The following is a 16,425-nucleotide window of genomic DNA, read 5'->3' on the forward strand; positions in this document are numbered from 1 at the left end:
TACTTTTGACATCAGACACACTTACTAAAACACATTTTTCACAATCACATTTGAAGAAAATGTAAAAACCTTGACATAAAGGTCATATCATTTATTTCACCAGTTTTATTTAACTTGTTAAAAAATATAACCAGTAGCTTTATAAACCATTCCAAATGTTGTTTAATTACAGAACTGAATAAATTCAAAAAAAGAAGTTTCCAGAAAACAAGGAATCTATTGACTGGGGAGACTGATGCAAGTGAAGAGATGATCAAAGTAAGACTGACATTTCTTTAATTTTTAATGATTGAAGCGGAAACTAAATGTGTACTTTGGATTTGGATTTATTGGTGTGGAACACACCAGTTAGGAAGTTTGATGATTTCCACTGGAGTCCTTGTTGCAGTGAATTGGGCAGTACACCATAGATAATCCTATGCCAGTGGCAATTCTTTGACAAGGGGTCCAAGGTTCTGAAGAGGAGGTTCAAGGTCCCTAATGAGGGGCCTAAAATTCCGGACATGGGTCACCACCCCACTGCAGACCCATATTGTATGTTTATGATATTAACATCTGATGACTTACTTTTTGTTTGTATTTGTTTTAAACAGAGGGCAGAAGAAGAGGGTCCAGTTGAGATTTTATCTCACTGGCATCCCAACTTAACCATCAATATCATCGATGATCACACTCCATGGAAAGCTGGTTCTATACCTCAACCTCTCGATGAATGTGAGTTCGTAAAATTCAAGATATAATTACTTCACTGCTACTTTCAATTTAATTCAATTTATTGACTCTCCAAAAAAGCCATCAAGGGCTATTATCCGCAAGATTACAATATACATAAAACAGATACTTAATACACCCAGGGTTGTAGCTGTAGAAAACTAAGGGTGTGTGATAGACATTTGAGGGGGGGGGAGGTGATAACATTAATAAAGTCTAAACAATAAGAGTCAATTTTAAGGGTGGAAAAGTGGGTTAATAAGGGTGGGTGGAGGGCCATGAAATTAGCTTTAGACTGGGTATAAAACTTCAAGGATGGGTGGCTCCAGTTGGAAAAAGACCTTCATAACTTAATCATTTACTTATTACTTATCCACCAGTACATTGGATAGAGACAGATGTTATTATGCACTACACAAGTGTACAGCCATTGGCCATTGAAAAGTGAATTCAATTCATAAATTGAATGCATTTATAGAATACATAAACCATTTGTTAATAATACACTGCCATGTAAATCTTTAGGGAAATATTGTATTAGATTTCTACTGAAAATTTATATACAAGAAAAACATATTTTTACTAATTAACTGATGTTCAAACAATAGCACTCTTCTAGTCTTGGCATATACCGTTTAATTTCTGCCAAAAAAACATCTGTCAATCATTGAATACTGATTTGTGATTCATAAAAATGTTTGCCTTTTTGTAGTTGATTGAGCAGTTCAATTTTTTTTTTTTCTATGTTTTTAGTTGGCAGTGTTTGTAAAAAAAGACTCTTTTTGAAATTTAATAAGAGTGATGTAATGTGGAGATCGTGGGTTCGATTTCCAACCGAATCACTTGCAAGATATTTTTTCCCAAGTATTTTGGGAGCTTACTGATCAATTATTAAGGCAAGACATCAGATAGGGCAAAATATCACTCCTGTCACAAGTTTGTACATTATTGTTACTATATTTATTTATCTTTTCTCTTTTAGATATAAAGTTCCATCCCTCTGGCAATTATTACCCTGTTATATACATTAATGACTATTGGAATATGATGAGCGATTATCAACCTATTAATGAAACGACGCCGTAAGTTTCTATCATTTAAATTACATTCACAATTATCATTGCTATGCATATTACAAATGTTCAATATATTATAAAATGAACATTAACCGAATGGCCGAGCGGCTAAGGCAGGAGCGCAGCATTGTACATCCATAATATTAGCGGTGGTTTGAACCGCTGGTGGTGGAACAAGTATTCGTAGATAAAGACTAGAAACCGTAAGACCAGTGTACGCAATGAGAGTCCCGTGTACTTTAAAGAAACCAGTACATCTTTCGAGAGGAGTAGAGGGGTAAAATGCTATATGAATCCAATTACATTTCATTATATTATATGATCATTATTTAGCATTAATATTGATCTGTTATTTCAGGAAACTGACGTTGGTAGTAACATTTTACCCATTGTCCTTATTGAAATGGCAGTTTTATGCGGCTCAGGGTATGAAATCACAATGGTCAATGTTACTTGGCGACGAGGGCCTTGAATCAGAAGGAGACCAAGACAGTTTCAAGGTAAATTCTGTCAGTGGCAATTTTCTATGTGTTTTGATAGGCAGTAGTATATCTAGGGGTTCATGGCGAGGAGAACGCCCCTCTAAAAAAGCTCGCTTACTTCACCCCACTGGAAACTAAGCAAACAAAAGAAATAATGCTCTAGTAGTTAAAATATCATGTCATACCACCTTATTTTGCCAGCTTATGCCCCCTCACTTTATCATTAGGCCCTCCCACTTCACCTTCGCGGCCCACTAGTTTCCCCCCCCCCATTTCAATACCTCTAGATACGCTACTGCTTATAGGTAGCAAATGTTTTTTAATCTGTTGACATTACCTGTACATTTGTTCCTCTTAGCAGACTCCAAGACTAATACTTTACCTCATTTATTTCATCCTCAGTTCACTATTACAATTCCAAACTACATTGACATTTTCTTTATTCTGTCCAGCATAAACAAAAAACATGTTCTAGTTTCGTGCACTAAGCAAGTAGCGCACGACTAGGTATACTCCCCAGGGAGCAGGGAAGGTTGCACTTTTTGCTGGTTTGCCATTGCATGTTATCCATTGATCATTAATAATAACGCTCAGCGCTTTTGATCATTAGTTGGGATTGGTTGAGATCAATGTTAATTAATTATCGGATTATAATGATTATAATTGATTGATCTTTTATTATGCTTAAATTTGAATAATTGTAATTTTTTATATTGTTAATATTAATAATTGTATTTTCTATATTGTCCGATTGCCTTCCCTTTTACTATATTTTTGTAATATTGTATTCTTATTATTGTAAATAGAGTAAATTAATTGAATTCTTGTTGGCATTTTTGGTGTTTTGAATGATAATATAGTAAATATTTTTTCTTGAATTTGTATTGTACACTGTCGTGGCTTAAATTTGATGACTGTATGCGCTCTGGGGCCGGCTTACTGGCGTAGAGCGCTTTATAAATGTCACTTATTATTTTTATTGGCGCTATACAAATATTTTTGATATTATCAAAATGTAAATAAACCGAATAAATGGTTATCGTTATTATTTTAGTTATTTTTTTATGTAACTGAAAAATACTAATTTGAATTTGGAGACATAACTTTAAAATATCTCATACAGTAGTCACAATCTTGCAATTTATATTATGTTTCAGAGAGCAATGCTAGACACAAACCCTTATCTCCTTGGTCTGACAGTTATTGTGTCTATTGTACATAGCGTGTTTGAATTCCTTGCCTTCAAGAATGGTAAGTTAATCTACAGATTGAATTTTGTTTTTTTGGTTCATGATCCTGAAATATAAATATTTTGTTCAAAATAGAGTGCAAAAACAGCCCTGCATAAAGGCTGATTCAGTATTTGTAGATGGTCCCTAAATGTGACTCATTAAATATGTTGATTTTTTTTTTGTAAAGTTGAAGTAATGAAGGAATTAAGTAATGAATGAATTAATTAATGAAAGTAAGACAATCTTTAGGCTTTGATATTAAACTGAGCATTTTTTATACAATTTGTTAAAAGTTCCTTGTTTATGAATGTCTAATGTCTTTTCTCAATTGTGATTCACTTTAGATATTCAATTTTGGAATAACCGCAAATCATTGGAAGGGCTGTCCGTTCGTTCTGTGTTCTTTGGCGTATTTCAGTCACTAATTGTACTTTTATACATTCTTGATAATGAGACAAATTTTGTGATCAAAGTTAGTATCTTTATTGGTCTTCTAATTGACTGTTGGAAAATAACAAAGGTTGTTACCTTTAAGGTTAGTATGCATCTCTTTGTTGGCCAATGCCCGATTTACAAGTCATATATTTACATTTGTTTATCAATGCCACTTTTAGATAACAAACAGATAAATTATAATAACATGCTCGAATAGGAACATTAGATGTCACAATCGTATCAAACATAATAATAATAATAATATGTAGGTTAATATTTAGTCTCAGAGCGCTTTTCTACATTATTACTCCAGTCATTGGAATGATGCCTATGGGGAAATGTCATAGTTTGCTGCATGAAATATATCAGCGTATTTTGCATTTGAACATCTTTAGGTACCCACTTATACTCCTGGGTGGAGAAAAGCAATGCAGATAAAGTTCCTTGCTCAAGGACACAAGCGAAATGCACAGTGAGGGAGTGAAACCCCGACCTTGAGGTTGGGAAACCAAACCGTTCCTGCTGCGCTAAACTTTTTGTGGATGGGCTTTGTTTGTCATCACTACCTTCATCATCATCATCATCATCATCACCATCATCATCGTCCTCACTCATCATCTTCCTAACAAGAGTTACCCATATTTCTTTGTCCTCCATTGTTCCGTGAGTTTCAGGCCAATTCATTATCCCAGGCTTATATTTTGTTGCATACAATATAACTAACATACTATTAAATTCTGCCATATAGATTGATCCTGATCGAACTGTACTTGGATTTTTACCTCGAATAACTATTGAAGATAAATCTACGTATGTTGAATCAGCAACCAAGCAGTATGACCAGGTGAGTGTGTATTACACACATTTTTTTTAATAATATCTAGTTAATAGGTGGTCTTGTTTACATCATTGATAGTGAAAAGGAACTAAAATATATACATATTGTATACATAATGTATTTTTAATATATATTTATGAGCCATGAAAATATTGCAGTATGACCAGATATCTATCAAACTGTACCATTGGCCATCACCAATTCGTCGCTCACATCACGAACTAACACAATCAAAGTAGATTGTGTTAGTTAGTGAAATCACAGTAGCGCGTCAAAACGAGCGCGTATTGGTTGTCAAGCAATTTTGTATTCTTTACCACACAAAAAGTCCTTAACAACAACAGCGTGTATTTTGACGTGCTTTTTTGATTTCACAAACTAACACAATTGAATTTAATTGTGTTAGTTCGTGATGATTAACTGACATCGCAGAACTCGGGCACCTCCTATCCTGATAATAAATTCATTAAGTGGCGTAAAAGTCATAAGCACTCCCTGGCTAAAGCCAGGGGCCCATGCATTTACGGGCTCAAGGATATTTATATCAGCATTTTTGGCCCGTACATTGCTTTATAAGAGGACTAACATGTAAGGAAACATCAAAATACTTCTCTAAAATGTCAAATACCCAAAGCGGGCAGGGCTTTTTTCCACCAGTGTAGAGTGACCTGAAGATTTTTATATTTTTTGTATTATTATTGATAATTTAATTATTACATTCCCTTTGCTTTTCAGATGGCATTCAAATATTTGTCTTGGTTATTGTTTCCGTTATTAGCCTGTTATGCTGTTTATTCGCTCTTCTACCAAGAACATAAAGGATGGTATTCTTGGGTGCTAAGTATGCTTTATGGATTTCTACTCACATTTGGTAAGCAAGTTATGGAATATACATATATATATATATTGAAAAATTTTTTTAGTGAGTAACTTATTCAGTAGAAATTTACGTACATGACCCAGTTATGCTTATCATAATGAGGCTTAATGAGTGAATTTGTTTTAGTTGTGAGAAAAAATCCTGCTATAATCAGTGACGTACCTAGAATTTTGAAAAGTGGGTGCTTAATAGAAATATTACATCCACTGAACTTTACGCATACTGGGGGCGGAGCATATCGATGGCTATGACTGCACCATAAATTGGTTATTAACACTCTGACCGCCAGGGGTTTGAAAAAATTGTATCAGCCACCACCAGATATTTTAGCATATTTTAACACTTTTCCGAAGCTCGTTGAGAGTGAATATGTGATCGAATTGACATGTTGTGAATAAAGAAATACAAAAATTTTAGCTTTACAATGGTACCAAACACTTTATTCTTGTCACAATCTGTGACCCGTAACATTAAAATGAAAATGACTCACTTTTGGAGATTTTCGCAACAAAGCTGAGATAATCGCGATGTAAAAAATGTAAATGTAAACAAACAAATAGTGAAATACTTAAGGTCCCGACTGAATATGGTGTTCAAATTATTAGTATATGTCGGTAATTACCCCATTTATCGAATTCCGTAATGAAACCTGAAACACGGAGATCTTCGTGTTTGGCAGTCAAGCTTTGCGTTACTAAACACGGAGATTTCTGCCCGCCAGGTACTTAGGTACCGTAAAAGCCCGCCTGGTTACACAACTACTGTCTCAGTAGTTGAATCCAGAACACTTGGGTTGAAAGGAAAGCATCTTAACCACTTTACTATTCAACTCCATCCAGTAAGTGAAGCCAGCAATTATGTTACGCATAGTAGGCGGTCTATGGCTCCCTGGTGATGGAGTCCAAGGGTTTTCCCCCACTGCTACTGTATGTCAAGGGGGAAAGCTAGTTTCAATAAGAAGAGTCTGGCCCAACTGGTTCCGTTCACAATATTAAAGGTCGCACTCATTGACCTTGGGTCATCAATGATGTAGGGTCATGAATAATCTTGTCATAATTCTATGCAAAAGCAATGCATAAATTGCAATCATTCTATACTGCAATGTTTTTTATTTGATATTTGATCTTTCATCTCAGGTTTCATCATGATGACTCCACAGTTGTTTATAAATTACAAGTTGAAATCCATAGCTCACCTTCCATGGCGGATGCTAACGTACAAAGCTCTTAATACGTTTATAGATGACATTTTTGCATTTGTAATCCAGATGCCAACACTTTATCGTATTGGATGCCTCAGAGATGGTAGGTATCTGACACTCTGAACTGCTTATGTGTTGTAAGTCTATGCGAGAGAATTTGTATATATGCCATAGATCAAGTAAAATGTCTAAATTAGTATATTAGCAATACATTATGTGGCTGTTTATATTTTTAACATTCTTTTTATAAATGTAGTGTATTTTCTGTGGTGTAAATATGTTGTTTGGTGACCTATGATGGCAGTATGGTCCTCTGTTTAGATTATCAAATTTCCTTTGAAAAAAAAAACACTATTGTTTGCGCATATATATTGTCATGATGTGATGTCATCATGACCTTTTTTAGGCGTATCACACTTTTTTGTCAAATAAAATTGATGGTTTGTACGGGGCTTTACACACAAAAATATTAAGCATCAAGTTATGGTTGTTGTGATATTCAGAATGAGATTATTTTATTATTTGTGGCAAACCAAACCAGTCACTCATTACAAATCCAGATAATTGCCAAAACATGCTGGAATTTTTGAAATCTATTTTATTACACTAAACTAACCTTTATATATCTATATATCATGCTATGCTGTTATTTTCCAAATTTTCACTGTTAAAACAACAATTTTTTTGATTTTGTAATGGTTTATGTCTGAGAAATGCCCAAAATCATAAACTGTGAAGGCTGATTTCACAAATATTGTTCTTTAAAAAGTTGTATGTTTTAACTTCTAACTTCATAATAAAATGTCGGATTTAAATGATTCTTTGACCATTATATAGCTCACATTTTACTCTTTGACCCTGTATTAGTAACTAAAAATAAATTTTTGCAACGAGTGACTGGTTTGGCTTGTCTTTGCCACGTTTATTTAATGTATATTTTTATTTTTTTAACTAAAGCTCATAGAGGGAAATTTGTTGTATTATGCTCTATAATAGAATAACATCATGTTAATCACAATTTTTATATTTTGAAGTAAAAAGTAAATAATAGGCAATTTTTTTTAAATTTTAAATTTATTATTCTCTGCCACTGTAAATCATTCCCACAAAGAAATTCAAAATATATTTTGATTTCCTGCAGATGTAATATTTCTTATTTACGTATACCAACGCTGGATCTATCCCATCGATTATTCCCGGGTAAATGAATTCGGGACAACAGGTGAAATGCATGGAGCCAATGGGAATACCCCCAAGGAAATTGAAGGTGCTGATGCAACGTCCAATGAAGTTAAACCTGAAGCAATCAAATCAGCTGAAGAGAAGAAGAAAGACTAAGCTACAGTGTTTGTTACTTGTGTACTATTGCTTGTCTTCTTTCAGTAGATGTTGTCCATTTGCTAACTTTGGGTGCAAGTTTAATTTTTATTTGGTAAATTGTACCAGGAGAGGATATATCTTAATTTAATGTTAAGTAAATAGTTGTTAGTGGCCTAACATTTGAACTGTTCAGTCTCTTGAGGAATGTCTCATTCCAATACCCCATTCACAGACAGAAAATTTTCTAAAAATATTTCCCTACAAGATTTGATGCTTTTTACAGTTCATACCCAGTAAAGATACGCACAACGCCAGTACGGATAACCTGCGCCCTGTTACCATGCGCACATATTTTTGCTCAGGGGTGGATCCAGGAATTTGAAGTAGTGGGGCCCAGGGAAGGGCGTGCACAGAGGGTGGGCCTATTCCAATCCATGGTTGGGGCTGAGGTAAGAAAAATTATGATTATTGCATGGAAATGACTCTTAGACTTAAATTTTATAATTTTCTCTCTTTTTTTTCTCCATTTTTAAATAGTTTTTATAAATTTAGGGTGGGGGTGGACTTGGCCTTCCTGGATCTGCCACTGTTGCTAAATAATTCAAGAATCTTCCAGGCCCCTTGAAAGGTTGTTTTATTTTACCGAGACTTCCTTGATATTCTTACAAAAAGATGCATTCTTACAACAATTATATCCTTACTAGGGAAAATATTCTTGGTAAATTTTTTAATATTTAATTTGATGTTTGAATCTGGCGCAAGTTGAAAAGTAAGGCCATTAAATGCTATTAACTTACAATCCATATGCCATATTTGTGAAGTTGTAGCATGTCTAACAATTCTTTTATTAACTCAATTTATAAAATGAATGAATCAACAGATAGTATTTTTTTAGTAGATAAAATGTTGTATGTGGATATAATGTTGTGCAATGCAATGTTTCATATGATTTTAACTATACCTAAACTCCATAATTAGGCCAAGCAAACAAGAACTGAAGAAAAATCAAGTATATTAATATTAAAATTCTAATGTACTATCGAAAGGCATGGCAATATTTAATACAGACTGTACTGTTATATAGACGTGGCAATATTTTAAAGTTCATATAAAAAGAAGTTTTACAATTTTACTCGGGTCAGGATTTTTATAAATAAAACTTGAGGGAATGTTCCTATGAGTCGGATTTAAATAATTTTTAAATAACTTTTATCATATCATAATTTTCATTCTACTGCTTAACCCTTTATTAATAACGAATCATATTTTTGCAGGGAGTGACTGGTTTAAATTGTCTTTGCCACATTTCATGTATATAGTGATGGTGTGCATTCTAGACGTGCATTTATAATGGTGGGTGCGGGTGGGGGTTGGTTATTCTGTACTAAGAGTACACTTGGATATTGTTGTCTGTCATGTGGTCAATTATATCAGAATAGGCAAATTTACCCTTCCAAGGGACTTCACCTAATCCTGTAATGGGAAACTTTCTCCCTTCCAAGGAACTGTATGTTATCCTGTCATTTAGTATGGGTTCTTAGTCATAAAAAGATAGAGTTAATATTGTCAATAAAAATGGTTCTTTTTTATTAGAATTCCTAGTGTGAGGCCCTTCAAAAGTTTCATTCGATAACCAATCTTATCACCTAAATTAAAAACATTTTTTATGTAACTGTAATGTTTGCCCTTATAAAGAATGCTTAAAGTAAGCATGAAGGAAGATGATCTCAGAAAATAATTATACAGTGATGTATTTGAGCAATAGTAATGAATTAACCTTGATTACCAAATGACACATAAACCCAGAAAGGTAAACTAAAGTGTTTTTCTCATATGCTTTACAGAACAGGGATAGTAGTGAAGTATATTTGTAAAACAGATTTTAATGTGTTTTACAAACTAATTTTGTACAACAAATTCAAATCTAGATTTTAGAAGTTTTCTTCAGATCTCCTCATGTTTATTCAAATGTGCTGATATTCACCCTATTTTTTTTTAACCATAGAGGGCGATCTGCTAGCGTATTCAAGATGCTCGGCTGATATTCAGGGGGCCTCTTGAATAAATGAAATAACGTGATACTTTATCAGCGAAGACTCTTTATGAGACTTAGGGAGTGGAGTGTCTTTTAGTTGTAATAAAAATCCTACTGTCACAGATATTGAACCCTGGGATTGGAAGGCAAGCATCTTAATCACTAAGCTATTTAACTCCATTCCAAAATGTTCACCCTATCTCGATGTTCACCCTATTTCAAATGTTCACCCTATGCCAGTGTTCACCCACTCTCAATGTTCACCCTATGTCAGATGTTTACCCACTGTCAATGTTCAACCTATCTCAGATGTTCACCCTATGCCAGTATTCACTCTGTGCCGATCTTTACCCTATGCCAGTGTTCCCCCAATCTCAGATGTCCACCCTATATCAGATGATCACCCTATCTCAGATGTTCACCCTATCTCAGATGTTCACCCTATCTTAGACGCTCACCCTATCTCAGATGTTCACCCTATCTCAGATGTTCACCCTATCTCGAATGTTCACCCTATCTTAGACGCTCACCCTATCTCAGATGTTCACCCTAACTCAGATGTCCACCCTATCTAAGACGTCCACCCTATCTAAGATGTTCACCCTATCTCAGATGTTCACCCTATCTCAGATGTTCACCCTATCTCAGATGTTCACCATATCTGAGACGCTCACCCGATCTCAGGTGTTAACCCTAACTCAGATGTTCAACCTAACTCGGATGTTCACACTATCTAAGATGTTCACCCTATCCCAGATGTTCACCCTGTCTCAGATCTTCACCAAGTGTTGGTGTTCATCTTGTCTCAGATGTTCACAAAGTGTTGGTGTTCATTTTGTCTCAGATGTTCACGCTGTTCCATTGTTCACCCTGTGGTCGATGTTTACCCTTTCTCAAAGTTGATTTGATGTCAATGTGTACTGTATGTTGCTGAATGTTCACACTATGCCAGTGTTCACCTTTTGATCACATCCTCCTTTTAATTTTAAACAAAATCCAAATGAGTTTATCGAACCTTGTTCTTTTCTTGAATGTGAATATTGAATTGATGAGACAATCAAAGGCTGCATTCCTTTATGAATATGAATGGAATTTAGTTCGTATTCCAAAATAATGTATATGTAATTAAAATATATCCTCTATGAAATATGGAGACTGTAAACTGTCTCTTGGTACTTTGTCTTTGTATGAGTAGCGACTGCCGTAGAAACAAATGTGATATAAATAATTGGTTTTAAAATGCATTGTTGATTCTTTTGTATGATGGTAACCAAATACCTGCATGAAGTTGTAGATCTTTTTGTACCACATGTAAGTTTGAATGACCATGTTGTATTTTGTAGTGATTACGTAACCTTTTCTGTAGAGCATACAGTGAAGGAAAGACTGGAATGTTGTAAAAATCATGGAATCATGTGTGATATATAATGTCCATTATGACAAGAATGTTTATCATTTTAATCAATAAAATACACATGTTATCAACAATAAAGTTCCATGTTTTATTAGAGTTCAGACACATTTTGCATATCAAAGTCAAACCAAAATATAGCAAAATAAATTGCAGTCCCAAAGTTTTCTGCTCTTTGGTCAACAAGAGAAATTATTTAAATACTGTATCAAATTCTGACATTCAAAAACATTATTCTGCATATCACTCACCTTCAGTGAGACTTCGTAGTCTCAATTCTTTGCCAGAACCTTTACATCACATATTCGATCAGCACATTAACTCTATCCCATTATTACCTATTTATCATTGTTAAAAATCCGAAAATATTGTGTCCCAAAACTGCTGAAATTCTTGCTCATCCTTTCATTTTTTTGCATTCGCATTCAACAGCAAGTTACACTCGAATTTCGCGATGGAGATGCTTTTCATTATTAAAAATCCGAAAATATTGTGTTCCCCCAAATCTGCTGAAATTCTTCCTCATCCTTTTATTTTATTGCATTCGCATTCAACAGCAAGTGACACGCCAATTACGCGATGGAGATGCTTTATATGGAAATCTCTAATTGGTGTCACGAGAATTCTCCACAACTCCACAATGATTTTTTTTTTTAAATTCTACTGCTTTGTCTGAGCTGTAGGCGTCACACTATGACACCACCCATATCAGTCCTGTAATTTTAGTCCCTCCGTTGGCTACGATGGTAACAAAATTTAATTTTCTTAAGAGGCAAGTCCCTGCTTGCCGCAACAGACGTACATGAACACTGTTGAAGTCTTTCCTTGGTGTGAACCATCTCCTTTGTCCGTTCTGCTAAAAAACAAACTAATTTTGTGTCCCCTGATTTTCCATGGAAGTCCCAAGAAAAACTAGCTACTTTCCTTTTGGTATGACCTCTTTCTAATTATCGATTCGCCTTCACAAACATCTGAAAGTTTTAATTTTACAAGATTAATGAATTTCAGTACCTTATTGAAACAAGGCGGCTAGATGAATCGACCAGTTCACAGGACGACGTGTTCCCATGGTTTGATCTAAGATGCACTGCACGCACATTATCATCAACGCATTTGAATTCCCTTTAAACGCCGCTGAGAAAATGACGGAACCTGCTGATTTGACGACCGACACGTGCGCAAAGCTTACTCATCTGCTAATGTTGGATCCTGGTAGGCTACTGTACGTGGTGGGCATTGGAAACCTTTGTTTTTTTTTCCTGCAATGTCGGGTTCAGCGTACTTAATCACACAATAGGTAAAGGAACGCCCCTGTACTCTAGCATCTCGGACAATGATCCCTCACCACCTCCGGACAATAGGTTTTCTTACAGGCCCCTGCGTAGCTACAAAAGGGGAAAGGACCATGCCTCACTGTCAATTTTCCCCCTGTAAAATAAAAGTAGTAATTGAGTATACTGTATAAAAAATAACAAACTTAATGAACAAAACAGTAACTTCGAAAAGAGAGTAACTGTCCGAATTTTGTTTTTTAAAACTAATAGTTGAGCCTCTGGTTAATGAACAACAGATATTTTCATTTTGTTTTTATTTCATCTCTCGTGACAATAAAAAATAAACAAACAATGCAATTAGACCTTCATTTTAAAAACGAACAAATTCCAATCTGCAAGTCAAAAAAGACGAAAAAAAAACAACAAAACAACAAAACAAAAACAAAAAACAAAACAAAAACAAACAAATCGACTGTTATTCTATTATGTAAGAATTATCATATTTAATTTTGTTTTAATTCAGTCGCCTCATTTCTACCCTTCCCCGACAACTTATTAAAGGATTTTTTCTGATATGATGTATAAATGCTTTTTCTAAATAAAGAGGCAAAAAGCGTTGACGAAAAACTAGGAAACCCGTTAATGAAATACAGATTTTTTATTATTTAATAGTGGGGGAAAAGGTGGAAAGGGGCTGGTTACTCCTAGAATTTGTCAACATGCATGTGGTACAACATATCAAATTTGCTCCGGAGCCTGGCTTTAAAAGTGCAAATCGAAAAGTCAATTTATTTTTGTTCGATTGTGTTGTTGGAATGGATGGTTGTACAAGACAGAAAACGAATTCCTCCGTAAATTATTCTCTTAAAAATATAACGCCCTCTCTTATTTTGTTTACATTTTAAAGCACAAAACGAACACCGTGCTTGGTTTGTTGGTACGTAGCATAAGCACATTCTAAATCGGATACGAACAATGTGGAATATCTGTAATAGTAATACTATTTGCAGAGATTTTTAGTCTGTAAATGCATTAATGATTATTGTTTGCGTTGATTACAGTTCATACAGAGTGAAGATTAGAGACCAAATTAAGAAAACACCTTATCTTTATGTACGATTCACGTGACTTCGATAAACTTTGCCCAGCTTGGCGAATTTAATCTCTCTCACATTCACTAGCGATTCGTGCTCTACCAAAGGAAGGTCAGAGACAGAGCTTAAGTTCATGTGTTGCGAAGAGGAAAACGTATTAATAGATACACAAGAAAGATTTAAGTTTGCGCGAAAGTGATTATCAATATATATTTAGTGTTTCATGTCGAAAGTCTGTTCTCAAAGTGGCGTAGCAGGAGTTCTTGTAAATGAACAGTTTACAGCTGTGAGTTAGCACGTCTTCTCTCGATTGAGTGAACCCAACGGGTAGTGACTTTTTGATTGACCGCTGTACGCTGATTTTGATTAGAGACAAGGAACATGGCGATGGATTTTCGTCCCCCGATGGCCCCTGTTTTACCAAGTTCCCCTGTGATTGTACCACATTCTGTTGCCGTTGCCATGCCCCCTCCGGGTGCAATAGCTCTTTCAAACATGGGACATGAACAAATTGTAGTTATGAATGGAGATAGTAGTTTAGACTGCAATAGAAAACGACCTTTAGAGGATGACATACAGTTAAATTCTTCAAAAAGACTGAATTATTCCGGTAAGTTTGATGTTTCAAATCCGTGTGATCATGTTTATTTATTTTTTAGTATATCCTTACCACCTTTTGTGCTACTTAAGTGATCACAATTTTATGGGAAATTATCAACAAAACAACAAAAGCTGATAAAAAAAAATGATTTGCATGTTTTCAACATTCTATTGCAGTGGTTATACAAAAATAAATTCCTAAGTACTGTATAAAATTTTTAATTTATTGCTCATCTTGCACAACTCAAATTAGTGTGCATTGGCTTTCATATCCACATGGAATTAGATTTCCTTGAGGATAAGCATTGATATTCTTCAAAATTATATGCCAACTTACGATTAATCGCAGGTTATATTTCGATAAGCAGCATTAATATCTTAAATAAGAAACTGGAAATTATACCTGGGACCAAATTCAATGAAATGTTGACAAAAAGGTAATCATGCAAGATGAATTACAGTAGAATTCCAGCCAATTTAGTACATATCAAATGTGTTTCTTTTTTTTTTTTTTTTTGTGAATTGCAAGTTTTCAGCTGATTAATTATGAGAGGTAACAGTCAAATAAATAGATAAATAAATAAATTAATTAATTAATAGTTTATAAATGCACAATGTGATTTAATTATTAACATTTGCCAAATCAGGCTAGCTCACAAAAATATAGTCTAAGGTTTGTTTTTCAAACTTACATTTTTTTATTAGGAATATCCATTCCCAGCTTCATGAAACTCAATATCTGCCTTAGTTATTATTTCCTTTGTTAATAATAAGAAAAAAACTATATTAAAAAATAAAAAAACTGATATCTGTAGAATCTTAGTCCATCCTAAGTAGGTTGTAACCCTTCTTAGCATAAGTGTCGGTGTCAGTATAAGATTTCCAATCATATTTTATTTTGTTCCAACCAAGGCAGGAAATTGAGGCATTTAAATGGTTAGTATTTTTTTAAACATTTTGTTCAGGCATTTTTCCGGTAGAAAAATGTTTCGCTTTGACACAATAGTGATTTTTATGTTCTTTCCGAAATCATTTAAAGCACTTATAAACAAGTCTGCTACTAGTGAACCAAGCATCGTCATGGTACTGTCTCTTATACACATCTAGATGTGTATAAGAGACAGCTATCAATCAGACTAAAGTAATCTTTTCGCTTATCAACTCAACCTTCTTTCCCGTCTTCGTCTCCTCCTTCTCTTCGTGCGAACAGCAGAACATCATCTTCACCGCATCCAACATCAATGCCATCTGGAAGATGACGAGAACGGCGAAGAATGATTTGCCAAATCAGGCTAGCTCACAAAAATATAGTCTAAGGTTTGTTTTTCAAACTTAACATTTTTTTATTAGGAATATCCATTCCCAGCTTCATGAAACTCAATATCTGCCTTAGTTATTATTTCCTTTGTTAATAATAAGAAAAAAACTATATTAAAAAATAAAAAAACTGATATCTGTAGAATCTTAGTCCATCCTAAGTAGGTTGTAACCCTTCTTAGCATAAGTGTCGGTGTCAGTATAAGATTTCCAATCATATTTTATTTTGTTCCAACCAAGGCAGGAAATTGAGGCATTTAAATGGTTAGTATTTTTTTAAACATTTTGTTCAGGCATTTTTCCGGTAGAAAAATGTTTCGCTTTGACACAATAGTGATTTTTATGTTCTTTCCGAAATCATTTAAGTACTTATAAACATGGAGTTATAACTCCATGTTATAAACAAGTCTGCTACTAGTAACCCAAGCATCGTCATGGTAATATAGTGTAGGTTGGTGTTATCTAGTTTTTCCAAAGGTTAAAATATCTCTTGGGTATTAACCTGATTTATGTAATGAG

The 16,425-nt window shown here is 34.4% G+C and overlaps 2 protein-coding genes across 2 annotated transcripts in view; both read left to right on the forward strand.

The window, feature by feature from the left end:
* Window positions 1–11,702, forward strand: part of LOC117115999 (cleft lip and palate transmembrane protein 1 homolog) — a 15,183-nt gene extending 3,481 nt beyond the window's left edge. The window contains exons 5-14 of the mRNA XM_033259928.1: window positions 173–258; window positions 594–714; window positions 1,694–1,793; window positions 2,146–2,287; window positions 3,427–3,520; window positions 3,846–4,036; window positions 4,685–4,780; window positions 5,510–5,645; window positions 6,791–6,958; window positions 7,997–11,702. Coding sequence (XP_033115819.1) covers window positions 173–258; window positions 594–714; window positions 1,694–1,793; window positions 2,146–2,287; window positions 3,427–3,520; window positions 3,846–4,036; window positions 4,685–4,780; window positions 5,510–5,645; window positions 6,791–6,958; window positions 7,997–8,193 — 1,331 coding nt within the window. The 3' untranslated portion in view covers window positions 8,194–11,702. The remainder of the gene's footprint in view (window positions 1–172; window positions 259–593; window positions 715–1,693; window positions 1,794–2,145; window positions 2,288–3,426; window positions 3,521–3,845; window positions 4,037–4,684; window positions 4,781–5,509; window positions 5,646–6,790; window positions 6,959–7,996) is intronic.
* A 2,102-nt stretch (window positions 11,703–13,804) lies between these two features.
* Window positions 13,805–16,425, forward strand: part of LOC117115968 (RNA-binding protein Nova-1-like) — a 60,193-nt gene continuing 57,572 nt past the window's right edge. The window contains exon 1 of the mRNA XM_033259866.1: window positions 13,805–14,599. Coding sequence (XP_033115757.1) covers window positions 14,371–14,599 — 229 coding nt within the window. The 5' untranslated portion in view covers window positions 13,805–14,370. The remainder of the gene's footprint in view (window positions 14,600–16,425) is intronic.

This window comes from Anneissia japonica, unplaced genomic scaffold, assembly GCF_011630105.1.
Source record: "Anneissia japonica isolate Jap-2015-1 unplaced genomic scaffold, ASM1163010v1 scaffold287743_len2803612_cov181, whole genome shotgun sequence".
NCBI lineage: Eukaryota > Metazoa > Echinodermata > Crinoidea > Comatulida > Comatulidae > Anneissia > Anneissia japonica.